The 19,619-nt window shown below is 42.9% G+C and overlaps 1 protein-coding gene across 1 annotated transcript in view; it reads right to left on the bottom strand.

Moving 5' to 3' along the window:
- LOC140281905 (active breakpoint cluster region-related protein) overlaps window positions 1-19,429 on the bottom strand; it is a 20,613-nt gene extending 1,184 nt beyond the window's left edge. The window contains exons 1-22 of the mRNA XM_072376416.1: window positions 19,305-19,429; window positions 19,043-19,149; window positions 18,103-18,207; window positions 16,427-16,660; window positions 15,463-15,570; window positions 15,330-15,384; window positions 15,202-15,254; window positions 14,899-15,036; window positions 14,560-14,681; window positions 14,192-14,348; window positions 13,991-14,110; window positions 13,835-13,910; window positions 11,698-11,793; window positions 11,413-11,487; window positions 11,218-11,315; window positions 10,784-10,885; window positions 8,285-8,448; window positions 7,893-8,032; window positions 6,911-7,045; window positions 5,029-5,134; window positions 4,731-4,863; window positions 4,307-4,490 (exon numbers count right to left, since the gene is read on the bottom strand). Of these exons, the coding sequence (XP_072232517.1) occupies window positions 4,389-4,490; window positions 4,731-4,863; window positions 5,029-5,134; window positions 6,911-7,045; window positions 7,893-8,032; window positions 8,285-8,448; window positions 10,784-10,885; window positions 11,218-11,315; window positions 11,413-11,487; window positions 11,698-11,793; window positions 13,835-13,910; window positions 13,991-14,110; window positions 14,192-14,348; window positions 14,560-14,681; window positions 14,899-15,036; window positions 15,202-15,254; window positions 15,330-15,384; window positions 15,463-15,570; window positions 16,427-16,660; window positions 18,103-18,207; window positions 19,043-19,149; window positions 19,305-19,356 (2,478 nt within the window). The 5' untranslated portion in view covers window positions 19,357-19,429 and the 3' untranslated portion in view covers window positions 4,307-4,388. The remainder of the gene's footprint in view (window positions 1-4,306; window positions 4,491-4,730; window positions 4,864-5,028; window positions 5,135-6,910; window positions 7,046-7,892; window positions 8,033-8,284; window positions 8,449-10,783; window positions 10,886-11,217; window positions 11,316-11,412; window positions 11,488-11,697; window positions 11,794-13,834; window positions 13,911-13,990; window positions 14,111-14,191; window positions 14,349-14,559; window positions 14,682-14,898; window positions 15,037-15,201; window positions 15,255-15,329; window positions 15,385-15,462; window positions 15,571-16,426; window positions 16,661-18,102; window positions 18,208-19,042; window positions 19,150-19,304) is intronic.
- Between the last annotated feature and the right edge of the window lie 190 nt (window positions 19,430-19,619).

Here is a 19,619-nt window from a genome sequence, read left to right on the forward strand (position 1 = left end):
GGAGGAGCTCCTATTTGTTGAGCGGCCATGTTGTTATGGTAGCGCCTGTGTCAGCGATTGGCTGTGGTGCCGTGTTGAAGCCTGTGATTGAAAATAAAAAGAGAGAAATAGACTTGCTGAGTGATGACCTCGGAGCAGGGCTGAGCATACAGCGCGCCGAGGAGGGTGGGAATGTGCTTTTTGAGCCTCTCTTTCTGCAGTTATGAGGTCCGTGTATCCTAACAACCAGCTGGCAGCTGATCGGGGCCTCTGGACAAGCAGATCACAAAAGCTCGCTCAGCTCCTCTGTTTTCCGGAAGGAATTTCAGCCAAAGAAAATAAGATAGGAAATCAGTTTAGGATTGAGTGACACGTCCATGTTTAATTCTCAGTACCTGTGTTTCATTAATATTCCAGGAAAATGATATATCAAGTTACAGCCACTTTTACAGAGAGTGGGTCCAAATAATTAGATAAGATTCTGAGAAATGCTGAATTTATTCTGCTTTATTGGTCTACAAAGCTACAAAGATCATGTTGCTTCATTCAAATACGACTTTAACGAAACAAAAACCCAACGAAAGCAGCTAAAAAGAAAAGAAAAGAAAAAAATTATCTTGACAAACTTGATATGTTTTATGGACAAAAACACTAATTTTTAACAGTAGAAACAAAATATGGGGACAATATCTCCTTAAAGGAACCAAACTATGTCTAAAAAAGTAATAATCACCTTGATTAATTACCTTAAAACAAATGTTTAACAATATCCAGGCATAAAATACCAAAATCAGTTATTTTCTTATTAAATATGCATTGATTTAGGATGAAGGGACAAAAAGCAGAAAGTTAAGTTTTTCGGTGAAAGTGACTGATAAAATCCCGATGAGCTGATTCGCTGTCATCCTGCATCGGCTTTATACCACAGCTGTATTTTAACAGGTAAAAAACATTATTTTTTCTTTAACAAAGTTATTCAACTGTAATTCTTTTCTCTTTCAAGCACTCGGGGACAGATTATGTGTAAATGTGGGTTTTTACAGAGTGAAATAAGAATAGATTTTGCCATTTTTCAGCTCACTGTTTCTGGTTTTAAGGCCTGTAAGATGACTGCTTCGGTTCACTCTCACTTCCCTCAGTATCACTTTCAAAGGGAGGCAGCTGTTCAAAGGGATTCAACCCTATCTGTAACACAGCAAACGCACAAATTTACCAACTATCTGGTGAACTAAGTGTTGCATTCAGCAGTGGAACAGAAATAAGTACCAAAACAAAGCTTAAAAAAAAGAAAGCTAATTTATCAGCTGGATGCAAACAGCTTCAGTCAATTTTCAGCTTTTTCCTTCAAACTCTCACTGCAGGAATAAGAAATAAGCAGAAGAATAAATAGACAAATGCTCAGCTAATTTTGTTAAAAAACAAACCGGTGAGACGAGCACCTTGAAGATGGTTTGCAACAGGAAACAAAGTCGTAAAAACAGCCGGGCGCACACACAGCAGCTATAAGAGTTAAGTTTAGCCTGAAGCACACAACTTCTGTTTGTCAGAGGGAAAGCATGGGGGTGGGGGAAAGTGTGTGTGTGTCAGTGCGTGTACAATCATGTCTTGGTGGTAAAGTATCTGCCCGTGTGTGTGTTTGAGTATGAAGCACCTGCTGCGTTGCTACAGGAAGCACCTGTCAGTGGTCGTCTCCTCGGTGCTGGCTCTGTCGACATGAGGGTTTGATCCTGAAACTCCCCAAACACACACACTTACACAGACACTAACAGACAGCTTAAGCCAGCGGCTCGCTCTGCTGCAGGGTAGCACATCGTCCGCGGCTCCGACACTCTGCTCTGCGGTACCTTTGTGGAAAAAGGTGACTCTTCTTCTGTGGAAATGGGAGGCCAGCGGCGTGCGAGTGTGTGGTATTATGTTTACAGCCTGACCAGGGTGCGTTTTACGAGAGGTGACTCCTCCAAAGTTCAACAAGACTTCCTGCAAACACGCTCATCTTTACCTTGTTGCCCTTCTTTCTCACTCACATTTCGCTTTAAGTTCATCGCCTCCTCACACGTCAACCTTCCTACTTTCTGAAAGGTTCCCCATCACCGTTTTCAGGACATGCACACACACACAGGGCTTCTGTTAACCTGAGAGGCACAGGGTCAATCCCTGTGATCTGCAGCCTGCATGCCTTCCATACAGACACGCCGCCGACACGGCAACCCGACTCCCTGCTAGATTAGGACTAATCAAGCATGGCACAGCTCCGGCAGCAACGCCATGACACACACACGGCGACTCACACATCTACAACAAAGATGTTTCCTCATACAAGCATGTGCAGCATTTACACTTTTCGTTTTTCTACAACTCACGACAAACGGAGCGAGATCACAGCCATCGTGACATCATTTGTGATTGGTAGGCTTTTATTCGAGCTCCACATTTTGAAATGCGGCGTCATAGAGAGCTGATGGCGAGCTGCAGAAACTATCCACAGGGCGGTTTGTTCATCACATCCTGTTCAAACATCGATTTTACACTCATTAATGAAAATAAGAGGTCGCCCCCTGCTGGCCGTTTAAGCCACTTCAGCCTCACTTTTCTGACCCAGAGGCTTCGTCACCGTCAGTCGTTCAAGTGCTTTGTGAGGACGTGGAACATGTTGTTTTGGCAGTTCTCTTTCTTTCTTTGATGTAGTTACATAAATGAATCAATGTACAAATACAGATGTAAAATGATCATTCTTGTTACAAAGATCCAGAGTCATGTGCCACAGTTCCTCCCTTTTTATTCTAAATATTAGCATAATTTAAAAAATACATATGCGGTAAGTTGTAAATTAAATAAAGATTGACTGTAAATTACTATGAATGCTATAAGTGTACTACAACTGCAGTAGTACTATTTAAATCTATTTCAGACAAATTTAATGTAAAACCATGAAATAGAAAGAAAAAAAATCAGGAAGGAAGTTGAAGAATAAATCCTCAGTTCCACTAAATCAAAAAAAAGATGAAGAGAAATGAAGAACTTGATCAGAAATCGTTAGAAATGGGGAAATTCTTCTCTTCCATCTCAACACGTTCACGTTATTTGTGAAGCTGAAAACCTCAAAAAGTCATCTGACTGCTGAGATAAATAGAAACTACGCGTGATGCCATGTGAGAGGAAAAGGTGACGTTTAAAAAGGACAATCGAGACTTTAACAGAATTTAGGTCGTGGGGTAAATCTGAAACTTTGCATGTGATTCTGCCACTGTGTGATAAACAGTCAGAACCTGCCGTCACACGGCCACAACTTGACCCGCTGAGCGTTTTCCCAGCGGTCCCAGGTGTCGACCAGCCGCCCGGTCTCGTGTTTGGCCACAAACGTCTGGGATGTCTCCGTCCTCTTTGTAGTCGTCTAGCACCGCGTTAGCGGGGACGGGTGATTTATGCTGCAGGGGAAAACGCGGCGATTCCAACATTTGTTTCTTCTTTTCTTTGAGGAGGGGGGCGGGGCATGTCCTGGATGTTGTTATGGTGTCTGCACACACCCCTCGAGTCTATTAGCTGGACTCTGGGTTCAGGATTAGCGATCAAAAGACCGATGGGGGGTTTTCGGGTAAAAGGAAACACTAGCCCGGCCTGTCCAGGTGGTGTGGCTGAAAAGAGACCCCCATCTGCGGCGTGGAAGGGTCGAACACGGGCCGTGTGTGTGTTGCCTGACATTTATGGGGCGTGCACTTTTTTGGTGAACTTGTCTAGTTGGATTTGAACCGTGACCGATTGGATTTCAGGCTCGGAGAAGTGACCCTTGACCTTTTTACAGCACGTGCCCCCCCCCCATGTTAGCTTCACATCACTGTGTGTGCCACCCGGTTCAGCCTCAGATAGGACAGAAGTTTAGTAAGTTATTTATCTAACTTAGTGAATAAATGGTGCGTTCCAAGAAGTCCAGAGTTTGTATTTGAAGTAAAATTAAAGATAATAAAATCAGTCTCATGCACTTGTGCCTAGATTACTGACTTATTTGCTTTAAATGAGCATTAATTCTAGGTAATCTTGCACAATCTGGACTCCTTTTCTGGGTTTTGTGTTTTTAATGGCAGTCGAACTTCTTCGAGCAAGTTAAAAAAAGGTTTTGAACCTGTGTCTTATGTACTCTAAACACAACGTAAACAAACATTTTAGCGCTGCTCAGAATTCAGTTGCAGCTATTTGAAGGTTTTTTTTTATAATATCAAACCCGTGTGACGTGACTTTCTGACAGCCAAATAATCCAGAAAAATGTTCCAAGACTGCTCTAGAAAATCGTGGAAAAACCACCCAGTCGACATCTCTTTTAATCAATAAATACCTTTATTGTCTTACAGTCCCCACTCAGATGTCTCCACTCCTGCTATTTAAATCTCCTGCCAGCCGCCTCACAGATGGTGGTCTCACTTGTGGGTGGTCTCATCTTCGGGCTCTTCGGTGTATGGCAGAGAGGTCTGGGCTTCAGGGAGGTTGTTGCACTGCAGGTAGCAGGAAATCACTTGGACCTGAATGCAAACACACCGAGAGACGAGCGACACGTTCACACTGAAGGTGGCACGAGTCCAAACCTTTACACAACATCTAAATGTAAATACATCTTATGCATCAACTCTCACTCTTCCAAATGTCATGATGTCATCTCTTCTTCTTATAGATTTTAATGCTTCACGTCATTTTTTAACTACTTTGGCTCTTTTCTTAAAAATACAGCACTGCTTTTCTCAAGTCCACATCCCGACACTCACCTGCACCACCACCTCCTGAGAGATGTCCAACGTGTGGTCCAGTCCGGCCACAGGGGGGCGTAAGAGGCTGGGACCAAACACTGTGGCCAGGTTTAGGAGAGACATCTTGTTAACGTCTTTCCTTTGTGCAACTCTGAAGAATGATAGAAAGCAGACATGAGGTGCAGAAAACTGGAGGCTGCAGCACAGATTCAGTTTAATGTTATCAGTTTTTTCAGAGCATTCGGGGTAAAAACGGCAGCGTAAAGCTTTCAGAACAACTGAAATATGGCAGAGGAGTGTGTGTGTGGTTCCAGACCGTTGGAGGTGATGCAGGAGGTAGAAGAAGGTGTGATGGTTGACATCCGGACAGGACTGCAGCAGAGACAACATGGAGTCCAGCCGTGAGTTTGTGTCCTGGATGTCTACGGGGGAGGTATCATAAAACATGCAGTTAGACTGAACACTGTGGGAAGTTCAGAGAGGTTCATGAACCATTAAACCAACTGTACTGTTAGATTTTATGGCAGACGAGCCAAACGTTAGCTTCCCCTCATAAATATGAATGAAAGGATCAAAGAAGGAAGTCATTTCAGGGTTAAAATCTATGTGATATTCTATTTTCTATTTGTTATTTGACAGAAAACAGACAAAAGGCCACATATTAATATTAAAGTCTTACTTTTTTAAACCATCTTTTATGACCATTAAAATCAGCAGGTAACCTCTGTAACCTTTGAAAATAAAATGAGCCGAGAAGGACAGAATAAAGATGTGACCTGCTGCAGATAATATTGAAGTTTCCGGTTCCTTTGCTCATGTTAAAGTACCAATAACTCAAAGTAAAATTACTCCACTACACATTCAGCATGATACATTCCACACCAAATCCACGTTATATCTAAATATCTTCTAAAGGACGCCGACTTTCGCCAAACTGTTCTCAGTGAGAAGATAAACGTATTTCATGCCAGAAATAAGGTCCAGGTTTAAACATACCGGAGTTCCCCTTTAAAGCAATAAAACCACGTGAGAAGTTTCAGACAGATTATTACTGTTTGATGGTGGTCTTAACAACCACACGGATTCATTCTCAAATGTGACCTTTGATTAACTTTTCTGAGGCCATAAATGTTTGAATGCACCAATTCAGTATCTGACAGAATGAAGATTTCCACCTGAAACGTGTTGAAATGGATGTAAAAATAAAGGAGAACTACTCAAATATGTACACAAATGTACATATAACACAGATGTGTACAATACAGCGATTGGTCACTTTCCACCGCTGTGTTTAACTGATGAAAACTACAAAGTGACCACCTGAGTCTGTGGATCTACATGATGAGATTAACTGGATTCTAGCTATAGTTGGGTTATGATCCATATCTGAGGGTAATTATCTTTGGATATACAGGGACAGGATACTTAGTGGTAAGATTGCCACGTCTCATGTGGGTGACCTGGGTTCATATCCCCTGCATGAAAGGTACTACCTCCAGTAGGGGTCCTCAGACCCCCCCTTACCCTGACTGCCTACCAGTGTAAGTCGCTTTGGATAAAAGCGTCTGCTAAATGCATAAAAATAACATAAAAATAACATATGGCGGTGAATGAATCGAATAACTAGCACAGAGCATTTCATACCAGTACGATAAGTGGCGCTGGACCCATTTTAACTATCGCTAATAGAGCCACTTCCTGTTGACGTCTTCACCAACAACAACAAACTCAGGCATTCAGAAAGATGGCGAACGAAGAGCGAGATGAAGCTGCGTCCCTCTCCATCTGTGATGAGCTGGTTATGGCATAAACGCCATGCACAACGGCGCATTCTCCATCGCGTTGTTTGTTTCTTTCTGACGGCAGCGACATCATTAATGGTAACAAATAAATTAAGTAAATAAGCAACAGTAACATCGTCTCCTTCCACTTCCGGGTGACGATCGCGGGAAATGCGCAGAACGCTCGATCCGATCCACTGTCGTCTGCGTGCACGTTCAGTGGGCTTTTGGATCGATTATCTCGAGGTCTTAATTCGATCGTAACCCGATCCGATTAAATTTCTTGTCAGATTAAGGTGTCTACATGAACTGAATAACTCAATCTTATTGTAATTTAGCCATTAATCCGATCCGATGGCCCGCATGTACCCGCACTGAGTGACGTAGGCAGTCATGTTGGGGATGTGTTCGTCTTACCCAGAGCTCTCGCCAGACTCTGAAACAGCACAGTGGGTATAAGAGGCTCGGGCAGCTCTCTGAAGAACAGTTTGAGAACACCAGAGACGGCGTTCACTTCTGTTTTTCTCAGCTTGGTCACTGCCTCCCGTAGACCTGAGCAGAAGCAACAGATGATGATCAGCTTTAACTAATCTTCTTTTCAACAGACACTCCTTCCTACTGAGGCCAAGAAACTATCTGAGTATTCGGTCCAGTGAGTTTGTCAACCAGCAGGTGACAGATTACGTCTCAGTTTCTTTCAGACATATGAATTAAGTCACTAGTCTGAGCTCACTTATACAGTCAAATAACCATTACATAACACACTGTCATTTATTTATCTCACAAAACCCAAGTCAACATGCAGAAGCAGTGTGTAAATAATGAAGTACACCCTTATAGCTTCTAAATTAGGATGCAAAGCAGCATCCAGCTGCTGCTGATCAATGGTCCAGTCAAAGTCCAGACCTCAGCCTGGCTGAAATGCTGTGGTGGGACCTAAAGAAACAATGAGCTGAAGCAACAGTGGAAAGAAGAGTGGGCCAAGATTGTTCCCCCACCATGTGAGACACTGATAATGTCACACAGAAAACCATCAGTTAAAGTTTGTGAATCGTGGGGAGTTTTTCAGACACTGCCTCTGTTATTTTGGCTCAGTTTTTCTTAAATTACCAACGACCTGTAATATTTCAAGACCCGCTAAAGACTAGATTATATTTCCGTTCTGAGATGTAAAAACTTAACTTAAAATAGGCTGTGCTTCCTTTATACAGCCTTTATGGTTTCGAACGAGAAACTAATCGAGTATTTTAAAGCACCTTCAGCCAAGCTGCCTGTCAGTCACTTGTGGCCTTAAGAATAATTATCCACGCCTGTCTCCTCCTCCCTCGTACGCCTTTGAACTCTTGGCCTGCCTCGCAGCCCATAAGAAAGTTGGTGTTTTTGCCGTGTGTTTTCTTACTGCTGTTGAACGCAGCTTTGAGCATGTTGATGTCAGTGGTGCTTCCTGAGAGCCTGTAGATTCCCACCTCATCCATGCCTCTCCGCTCCACCTCCTCCACGCAGCACCGCACCACATGAGGAACCAGCACTCCCTCCTGTCTGACGGAGGATTGAAAGTTCAGAAGCTGGTCGAGTCTTACTAAAGTGAGTCGTTTCACTTTCTGTCAGCCTCCACTTTTACCACACTTCTGCTTCACCGACTTTCCCACAACACAAACTGCTTCTCCTTTGGAAAGTAGGGTCGCAAAATGACACACGAAGGAAATAAAACTCTGAACTGGGCCACGGATTTCAGTTTCAACATGTCTGGACGGGTTTGTGTCGCCCAGATGGGGGTCGGCAGATACTTACTGTGCCACCGTTTCCACGGAGACACCAAATACAGGTAGCTGTTGAGCTGTGGAGGCGGGTGGTTCAAGCGGGTGTGGGCAGAACTTCAGCGAGAACGTCACCTCCACCTGGCCCAGCTGCAGAGTCCGTCTTCTCCAGCGCTTACTCAAGGTTTTAGACTCAAGCTGATAAACAAACCACATGTAAGCATGTAAGAATCAACCTGGCAGGATATTCAAAAACAGCCTCATACTTATACGAGCGTTGAAGAAACAGTTAAATTCCTCTCATGTGAAATAATACGTGACCTGCAGCGCAGACACATGCCACACGGCTTCATCAGGCTAAAATCAATCCAGATGATCATCATGCGTTCAAGTGAACACATGGAGCAGATTCAGAGCAACATCTGCAATCATCAAAGGCCATCTTCACATTTAATAACTCCCAGCAGTTCAATACATGCCCTCCCTGAGAGCCTTTTCTGGCTCATCAGCTGCATAACGGCATAAAGGTGAATAACATGCATGATACACAAGATCTGGGCATCAAAGGTCCGAATCTGTGCTGCTGTCAGGAGATAAATGAGTCAAAACTTGGTCTCATTTCCATCTTTTACAATTGTGAAATACAACGAAAGTAAAGTTGGACAGAACTTTGTTGCACCCCCCTTTGGCAAGTATCACCTTTATTGTAGTGGTTAGATTATTCAGTTCTTGTTTGGGGGATTTTTGCCCATTCTTCCTGCAAAAAAAGACTCTGGTTCTGTTGCAAGCGCTGCTCATTTAAGGTTTATCCACAGATTTTCAGTAAAATTTTTGTCAGGGAACTGTGCATCGAGGAATATATCTTCTTTTCAACTTCCTCTTTCTCACGTTTGCTGCCAGAATTGACTGAATCCATTATTCCCTCCACCAGAGAAATGTTCCCCATGCTTGACGTTTTAAGCTAGGAGCCCTCTGAGTGGATTCTTAGAGGCTTTATGATCATGGGCTTTCCAGAAATCCTAGCAGCTCTCGTTTTCTTGGTCTTTCAAACGTGAACTTGACCTTCCCCATCCCTGTCGACTATTCTTTCTTCATCAAATTAACATCTAAGGTATCAACTACCTGAAAAAGTGTTGCTTTCTTCCTTTAATCTTGTCCATCTTCTCTTGCTTTCAGGGTATAAATGATCCGAATTGTCTAAGTGCTCTCAGCTGCTGAAAGGAGCTCACTGCAGCTAATTGTTGCACCAGTATTCATAAAGCATCACCTTTCCTAATAATTATTTGAACAAGCCATAACCCTAACAAGCTAATTAAGGTCTGGGATCTTTGTAAAAGTCATCTCGGATCTCCCTCTTGGAGGATTTTCATTCAATTGTTTTGCTTTGTTTAAAAATAAGTGGTTAAAAAAGCTGTTTCACCTGATTGTTTGGCAGGAAACGTGGCTGCAACACGAGAGCTGTCAGTGGATATTATGGAAAAGACTATTAAAGAAGGTAATTACCTCAAGATGGAGGTTGTTTCCAGTCAGCTGGGTTTAAAATGCGGAGCGAGTACAAACTAAATGGGAAACATACAGGTCGACCGAGGAAGACGTCAAAATGTGAAGACATGGGCAGAAACAGGAGTCAGTGTTTGTGACTGAACTGTAAGAAACCAGCTGAAGGAGATGGGATTTACATCCAGAAAAGCCAGAAAAACATCACTAACACCTAAAGCAGGGTTACTGCGGGTTAAAGAGAAGCAGTCATGGACCGTGGATGATTGGATGAAAGTGATGCTCAGAGATGAATCTGCACTGAACACAGAGATGATGATGGAACTTTAGTTTGGTGAAAAGTATCAAGACGAGTGTCTGAATCACTGATGGTAAGGAGGCTGATGTCAGGTAAAGGACCAGCGGAGGTGGCAGCCATTTCCTCTACAGTCGAGGTGGACGTTAGAAACTTTGGAGACTTTTCTCATTCTGTCAGCTGAAAGTAGGTTTGGTGGAGCTGAGGTCGTTCTTCAGGAGGATCATACATCACGAAGCAAAGAGCGCTCAAACCTTTCTGCAGGGGAGACATAACTCAATGACGTGGCCAGCAAACAGTCTGGATCTCGATCTGTTTGAAAATTAATGGTAGAAATCGAAAAAACTGGTTCATGACGTGACTTCATCCTGCAGAGCTGATCGGTACAAGAAAGTTGGAGCCTGACTGAAGAAGAATAAAGAATAAAGAATTTAAGCTGTCAGAAAAGCCAGAGGAGAAGTGACAAAGTGCTTATTTTTCTTCTTTTTGGTTCAGGATTTCATAAGTTATGTTGAGAACAGTTTTGTGTCATATCTGTATTTTGTTTCATTGAAATAAAAACATAAAACCACTGAATGAACGGTGTAAATTGTACAATAATCCAGTTACTGTGTGTAAACATTCTGTCCACTGGAGATCAGCTAACTTTGTGGGAACCTTTTTACTGCTGTACTTTACGTGTTTTAACCCTGTTTATTGTGTCATTGGGAAGCATTTGTTTTGCATTTGGTGTCTTTGTACCTTTACAGTATTTCTTCCCAGGACAGTTTCCTCCTGTCCGTCCGACTGACTCACGCACAGCACCTTCATGTTCTGTGCTCCATCCACCTGGAAAGACAGCTCCTGTTTGAAAGAAAGATTCGGCCGTTAACACTGACACGGAAAAACAGACTTCCTAAATCTATTTGTATTTGTTCCCTATTTAAGCTCCTTCAGTGGTGGCTTCTGGTTAGATTTAGTGTGTGTGTTCCTGCCAACGTTTAAAGCATAGTGTGATCAAACAGGGCCGACTGTCTTAATCCTCTGAGTTGCAGCAAAGCCTGTAAGATGCCGTCTAGACGTGCAGAAGTCATTCACTACCCTGAACAGGCTGACAACCTGCCCTCTTTATCGCATCTATGGAGTATAAAACTTTCACTCAAATGATTTGGATTTAATCTGAGACACATACACACCTGGTCCCAGTGTGGGTTCAGGCTGCGGATTGAAGAGTGCGTCTGAGCCAGCCGACCATAAAAGTCGAAGCCGTCCACTTCCACGCACGCATACACGCCTGAGACACAGGAAACCCAAACCCAAAATAATCCAATGACCCCCCGTGTTCATTAGTACAATTCAAAATGTAACGTTGTAGTGAAAAATGTACATACAGGCTGGTTCCTGTAGGCCAGAAGCTGAATGGATCGCCACACTCAAAGTCCCACACAGCGACATGTTGTCCCCTGCTGTTGAGAGACAGAGACCGGCTCACTGGATCAAACCAGGCTGGCATAAGGAAAAATATACGGAAGGAAACACCTGAACATGGCAGCAGGTGGCATGAAGAGATCAAAGGGAAGACCTCAGGCTTTGAGTGTACTATATTTCTAACAGGATGTGATTCCGTGGCGAGGAAGAGAAGGACAGAGGAGGAGCGGCTGAGACGGTGCTTTTACCAGCGTTGGAGCTGTGAAGAGGTGGCTGCTGGGTCATTCTCAGCTTCACACAGGCACTGGTGAGAGTGAGCAGGTCTGGGGGGACGGTTTCCATATCTGACAACACACAGCAGACACCGATGAATGAAAGAAAAACAATTACAATAAAACCGATGAACTTTTAGCCTCAGAAACGTCATCGAAGGACTAAAAAGGTTTGCTCAGGCTGCTGGTTTTTGTGTCTCCACCTCAGACTAAAGATCTGTGAAGACCGAGCAAACTAGTCTGAAACATTAAATATGTGTTGCTAACGTTTACACACGCCTATACAGAAAAAAAAAAGCAACAATCCTGTCTGGCAGGCAGCGGTTATGCAGAGGACGGTACGACATTCTGCAGCAACTGCAAGCACAGCAGAGACTAACGTTCAGCTGTGGTTTACTGCTTTGCATATGGGGCTGTTGAGGAAAGACTAAAAAAGCCAAAGCACAGCAAATTCAATCACAAAGGATGCTTGGCTGAAAGTAAATTTCAAAGCCACTGTTGAGATCAACCGTGAGACGACTGAGATGGATTGAAATAATCTGCCCAAAGTCAAAGACGATGTCATTTGAACCCTGGTTCTTCTGATGGAAAAGCACAAAAGTTCCTAATCTCTGGGAAAGTTTTACAAATGCAGCTCTTATGTGAAAAAGGAAATGTTTAAAGTATAAAGAGCCCCAACAGGATTAAAGAGATTACAACAAAACTCATTTTCCTGATAAAAACACCAGATCCTTTAACCTCTTCGGGTCTCTAAAATCCAACAAGACAGAAATCTTCAGCACCATCTTCACCGACAGCAGCTGGAATTCATTAACACTGATGGGAACATGGTGGTTGTACTACAGGCATGGAAGAAAGAGATGGTGTTACTCATCCAAAGGACTGAACAGATAGCAGTGATCCTGACATCATCGTTAACTGTGGAAGAACTGAAATCTGTTTTCTAAACTTACTCTGATGAGGCCTAAACATTTCTGATACACGTTCCAATCTCTTTCTTCATGCTGAAGATTTCTGTCTTGTTACATTTTAGAGACCCGAAGAGGTTCGAGGATCTAGTGTTTCATCAGGAAAATGTGTTCCAAGAAAATATCAAGCCTCAAACAACAACTTTGCTTTGTTTCAGACAGGTTTAAATTCACTGGAATCCTCTTCTTCTTTGGTTTACTGGAGTCCCATCAGAACAGACTAACCTGCACTTACTCACTTGTTGTACTCGTTGAACTTTGTAGAATGTGTACGATGTATAAAGTGGGAAGAATTAAGCATCACATTCAAGTATCGGTTAAAGTGAATTCCACACGCACCTTGTTCACCCTGATATTCTGCTCCAGAAGTTAGCTTAGCACTCATCCATATTCAAATGTGGTCAAACAAGATTGTGACAGCCCAACTCAAGCCTTCATGATGGCCGTCCACAAACCAGTAAGCGATGCTACAGAAGCTGAAGTTGCTCCCTATTCTGAGAGAAAACCGCTGCCCCAGCTAGTTATTAACTTTTGTTGCACATGGAAAATTTAAATGATCTGAGCTTAAAGAACGGCTGCCGAGAGGCGACACTTCCTTTGACATCTTTAACCCTTTCTAATCACTTTGAGGCTGGTGTCTAACTTACACTGAACGTTAACTTTTATCACAGCTGACCAAAGGAGTGTTGGACCTTCGTTACGTCTCACAATTCTGTGTTTATGGTATGAAAGTTGATGCACAACCTCTGAGGTGAGCTGGTTTCACCGAAGCTATGGTCACACCTCAGCGGGTAAAATGATCCTTTTTTACTCTCAGGGCACGAATAAACTCGCTTTTAATTACAAATAGGCGTGTTTATCATGGCTGCCTCACATATCCAGTTTGTTTAGAGCGTCGTTTGTACACGTCCTCAAAAATGACCGCCAAGCTGGTGGAGTCACCTGGTGGAGTCCTCCAAGTACAACAGAGCAAGTTGCTTATGTGACTAAAAAGCAAGCATGTTCCTGCGCTTGGTTTGAATTTAGAAAATTATCTTCTAAATTAGTTACTTATAAAAACATCCATTCATTTTCATGGATCCATAGATTTATCTGTGTATAAACGGTAATTATACTGGAGGCCTCCAGATTAGCTGTGAACTCACTGTCTGTGGTGAGTTTGTGGATGGCTTCCCTCCATTCTTGTAGTTCATACAGGGAGGAGAAGAGGAAAGTGTGACTCTGTAGGACAAACAAAGCCTGTTATAACTTTGCTTTGTGCAACTGTACTGATAAAACCGCATGTGAGCATGTTTGTGTACCTTGCCACTGGGGCTGTGCAGCTCCAGTCTGTAAAGAGGAGAGTGTGTGAGCATCATCAGCTCCATTTGTTCCAGCTTCTTCCTGCTACGGGCTACCATAGACAGACTCTTGGAACCTTTCTTTAAACAGAGAGATGTTTATATTTCACACATCTGGTTTAAAAAAAAAAAAAAGAGTCAGACAGTGTCTCAGTAACGCACCAAATGCCGCTGTAGCTGCTGCCACAGCAGGTACATCTTGGTTCTTATGGTGTGTAAGCGGACGTTTGTGTCCGCTGGTCGTTCCTGTTCTGCAACACAGTGAAGCCTGAGACCAGCCAGAGGCAGATACCAGCAGAACCTGTACTGGTCCTGCTTCCTGGAAGAAACACTCATGTCAAAAAGAGAATTAAGTATTTGTATTTCAGATTTTTTTATGCATTTAAACAAGGATGATTTGACCATCCTAACGTGTTATAAGGCTTTTATAACAGCTGAGAATCAGGCTGATGCATACTGCTTCCGTTACAAGCTAAAAATATTGACCACATTTCCCATAATGCCCTGTGTTTTTCTCTCACCCCACTCACCCTCTTCCTGCATGTTTGAATCTGGTGCACAGCAGCAGGTCGGTGTAAAGAAAAAGATGACGCAGGCTGCGATCTCCTTCGCTCGCATCCACGACAAAACCGTCACGCATCAGCTGACGCCTCTGCTCGAACACACACACACACACACACACACACACACACACACACACACACACACACACACACACACACACACACACACACGCACGCACACATTACATGCTGGGGTGCATTATGACTCGCACACCTACATTTATACATTGTATTATCAGAAATGAGAGGCGATTAAGGACAGGCCCACATGCAGTTTAATATCTCTTCCTACAACTCAAGGCTCACCATGCCATGACTGAGCATGACCTCCCGTTTACTTTGTAAACTCTCGTTGACACCAGACAGGAAGCTGCGAGACAATCTTAGAGTTTCCTGTAAGGCTGCGTAATCTCGATGCTCCTCTGGTGTCGTCTTCAGGAGATCCTACAAGACCACAAAGAGGATGCCAAGTCACAGGTTTACACACAAAGAAAAGAAGTCAACAAAAACAGTCACGTGCACCGAGGTCAAGCTGGAATCTTTTATGGGGCATTGCATTAAATGATGGAGCTACAGAGAAACATATGAAATTATCCAGGGTTTTCTCACATGCAGCACTAACGTGGTCTTGGTTATTCTGTCCAAAGGCTTGTACAGTAGAGCTGTAAAGAGAAAACCAGCATTTAGACACTGACAGCTTAATGCGTAGCCAGTAAAAACGCACCTACAGAACGTACCTTCAAATGTGTATTTAGTCCGAGCTTTGTCTGCGCTGTGGTTGGACATCATGCTCTGAAAAAAGCAACCAATAAAATGACGCTCATCGATCATTTCTGATGACTACTACTGCGGATCAAGAACCTTTAGTACCTCTGCAATGGTTCGAAAGCGAGGATCTGAATGTGTGCCCTTCCTGACAATTTCAGCAGCTTTCTCGTAGTTTTCAATAAAGCCTCCGTACAGACTGATGTGGTTAACCTGCAAAAACAAGCATCTTTTGATCCTCAGCATGCATACTTGGTTGGAACGTTGGGGCTTGAACTCTGACCTTCTGGTTCATGCATTCATGTTGGCTGCTTGTTGTGGGAAACATGAAGTAAAAAGGCTAAAATTGCCTGAAATTCTTCACTAGTCACAGAGCAGTTTTCCACTGGAGAATGAGACTGGCTGATTTCAGCTGTTTTAAAGGATGACATATGAGAGCTCAGAGAAAAGGAAGAAGCAGACAGATGTTAAGGGCTGACTGGCTGGATCCATTCACGCTGCGCTCTCTTAAGGTCCCGCCACAACATTTCAATCAGGTTGAGTTCTGGACCATTGCAACATCTTGATTCTTTTCTTTTTCCGTAGATTTGCTGCTGTGCTTTGGATCATTGTCCTGTTACATGATGGTCTGTTTCTACTCATCGATGGTGAATTTGGGCTATTCCTACATGTGTATTCTATCCTCAGTCTCGACATCACTGCTGTCATCAAGCCATCTTTTTGCCTGACTTCCCTGAACCAATCAGCTCTTAGTGCTTGTAATTGCTGGTGCAGTTTTTTTATTCCATCTTTTATGATCTGTTTTGCAGCCCACCTCCTCCTCCCTGTTTTGGTTCTCCAGGGTGTCTCTAGCATCTCAGCTATCTTCTGGCTCTGCCATCACCAGCGTCTACACTCCAGGAGGACCCATACCCATCTCCTATCTTCATCCACTTACAATGCACCATTTTCCCCATAAATATCCCTCCTTTCTTGAAATTTACAAACATTATGGCTCTATTCCATTCAAATGTCGCAGCATTTTCATAAGTGAAAACCCAAAACTGGAGCAAAATAAAAGCAAACTCACCATTTTCAGGAAAAGGTCCCCCACCTCCAGCTCAAAGGGTCTGCATCTCATCGCCGTTTCCTCCCCAAAGCTGAACTCTGACTGGCAGTTGGCGCTTAGACGGGCCTTCAGGCTTGAGTAGAAGCTCTGATGAACATCTCTGAGCTCAGGAACCTGGTAGAAAATGGTTTGGACCTGTTGACTGGACAACACGGGCTGGGAGGTTCCAGCTGACGCCCGCAGAGCCTTCATGGGCTACAGACAAAGATATTTAAAACAGTGGAATAACCGAGCTGTTAAAACGGAGGTTAAAAAAACCCACATGTGGGTAAAAACAAGCTGTTTTTCAGAAAATCAGAATAAAAAAAGAGAAGTGTGGGAAAGTGAGAACATGTATGTGTAAACACCCTTCTGAGTGTTTAGAACAGCAACACTAACTTTCAGTTTAATTCTCACATCCATATTTTGTTTTATTTTTGTTAAATGAGTCACATCTTGTGGAAAAGGGGAAACAAGTTGGTGCTGCAGTTGATGATAGAGACAGAAAAATAACCTTAAACATAAACTCATAATAGTTCAATCATTTCCTGCCTTAATGGGGAAATATTACACTAATCACCAGAACTAAATATTCTTTTAGAGGAACTCCTCTGCGATTGAGATCCCACGCTCGCCCAGAGAGGTGACACATGCACTGTGGGACTGGGTGGTTTGGTGAGCGTTAAAAATAAACTGTCGAGTTCAGTCTGTCAGAGGCGGACTCATTTAGCTAGCTTTAACCACAATGATGCAGACAAAGATTTGACTATTAAAGCAGGACTTTATAACACAGAATATAAGACGCGAAATATAAATATAAATATACATAACGTGAAAAACACGAGCTGAAATGGTTTTGTTTGGTATTCGGGCGCCATGGTTACACGGCTGAGCGGAAAAAACACCCAGAAGGAGTTGACATCAGACTGTTTATTCTTTTTATTAGGCTGCACCCGTACGTTTTATTTATTTCAAAGTTACTTCTTATCCTCTAAGAATAGTTCTATGTATCACAGTTCCGTGTTTAATCCATTTCAAACAGGCCTGCACATAAAAGTCCATTTTATCATTAGCTTTTGTGGCTTCAGATTAATTTTATTTGGTGGGAGAGGTAGCAAATATGGCTCTTATTCTTAACAAAATAAAGGTTGCAGACCCCTGTGATAGACATCAATCAGTTAGTCTGGTTCACTCTAGGTAATGAACACATGTAAATCTCACTCATTCATGTTCTATCAAGGTCATTTCTATCATAAAAAGTCTAAGTGTAAAGAAACAGCAGGCTCAGCGAGGCTAACAGGGTTAGTACTAGTTAGCATTAGCCAAAACAGCTCAGGACGAGTTGCCACAAACTGGGAGAGGCGACTAAACGTTCATAAAACAAGAAGAATGAACATTTCATTGGTGCATGTATGTGGATAAGAGCTGAGCGTTTCTGACAGTAGTTCACAAGGAGCTCATTAACACTATTACTAACACATTTTTGAGGTTACTGCTGAACAATCAAAAGGAAGCTCAACATTGGTGATAGCAGGGTGTTAATTTAAGCCACAGAACACTGCATGTTGCTGCACCAGTTTTGAATAAGAATAGCTTGTGGCCCTTTGCTGGCTAAAGGGTAGATAAGAGAAAAGAAACAAGATTTGTGTTAAAGATACCATCAGCAGGGCGTCCAGCTCTCTGAGATAAACCTCCTCGCTCTCCAGGATGCCTTTGAGGACCACGAGCCTCCTCTCCAGCATTTCCTCTGGGCTGCATGGAGTCTGCACCACAAACATTCAGCAAAGATTTCACAAGACAGCTCATTCTGTGAAGCAACAAATGGGGCAACAGTGGCACAAATAAACAGCCTGCATCACTTTGCAGTGGCATTTTCAGGAGATTTACGGGGGAGATAAACATTTCAAGATCTTTAAATGATAATACTTTGTGTGTTTGTTGCTTATTAGCAGGATAACTACGGGATGATGCTGCAGCTCTTCACTTCAGCTTTACTCTTCTGTAGTGTCGTTTTCTTCCACGTGTTACAGCTATAAAAAATGCCTTCCTACTACTTCTGCTTACAAACTGACACATTTGGCTGTTTTTTCTCTCGGTGCGAGTTCCTCTACGTTCTGTTTCTGTACTTTTTTAAACAGCAAAACACCAAATATGTTTCAGAAATTCAAGAAAAGGTGGTAATAATGCATGTTCCTGTGTACAACGCATAGGCTGATAAAATGAATGTAGACGTTAATTAACTTTCAATGTGACATGAGGCAGGTCCTCCTTTGGTGCTTTGTGGAGACAAAGTTAAGCACTGTGAGCATGTTGATGGTATATTTAACATCTGGTCCCTTTATGTTGCATTAAAATACATACATATGTCGATACATATATCGATATATGGAACTTTCTGTTGTAAAATACGAGATGCAGCTCGAAACATTTCCATAAATCTTATATTCCCCATTTAGCCTTGAATCTTTCTCAGTTTTCCTACTGGTGTTATGGAAATTAAGTCACTGAAAGACTAAATGCCCACAAGAGAAAACAAGAAACCGTAGGAAGTCTAGTGAGTGATTGGAAACACTTGATGTGGATGAAATGTGAACTCACTGGAGTGTCGGGGAAGTCTACGCTCTCCGTGTTAAGAGGTGAGAGAAAACAGGACACTGCCTCCTCCTGGAAAACATCCTCGTCCAAGACGTCCGCTTCTTCTTCCACTGCAACACACACAAAAATGCAAAAAGGTTATGAGAACATATTCGATCACTTCTGCACACCCCCACATTAGTGTCGCTCAGTTAGTGACGGTGCCGTTGTGCACGACTCACAGGATTTTAGCAAAGATATTTCTGCCTCTTTAACAAACAATCACCTGGTACATGTTGTGCCTCCAGATAATCGACTGCTTCCTGGTAGATGTCCATGTGGCAGAGACCCGTCTTCTCCTCTCAGCGCAGAGTACTGGAGGCGCAGCCTGTGAGCGCACAAGACTTCCTCTTTCTGTTTAGGATGAACGCTGAAGAGGAAAATACAGCTTCCTGTCTGTGTGAAACCTGGTAAAAGTTGATGAGAACTGCCACCTAATGATTTACTCATTCCAGTTGTATGAAGCTTCCTGTTTATGGGTTAGTGTCAACATACCGGCTGCAGAGTAACTTATTTGCAACATAACTTACAGTTCCTTAGT

This window comes from Leuresthes tenuis, unplaced genomic scaffold (assembly GCF_036924035.1).
Source record: "Leuresthes tenuis unplaced genomic scaffold, fLeuTen1.0.hap1 SCAF_22, whole genome shotgun sequence".
NCBI classification, from domain to species: domain Eukaryota; kingdom Metazoa; phylum Chordata; class Actinopteri; order Atheriniformes; family Atherinopsidae; genus Leuresthes; species Leuresthes tenuis.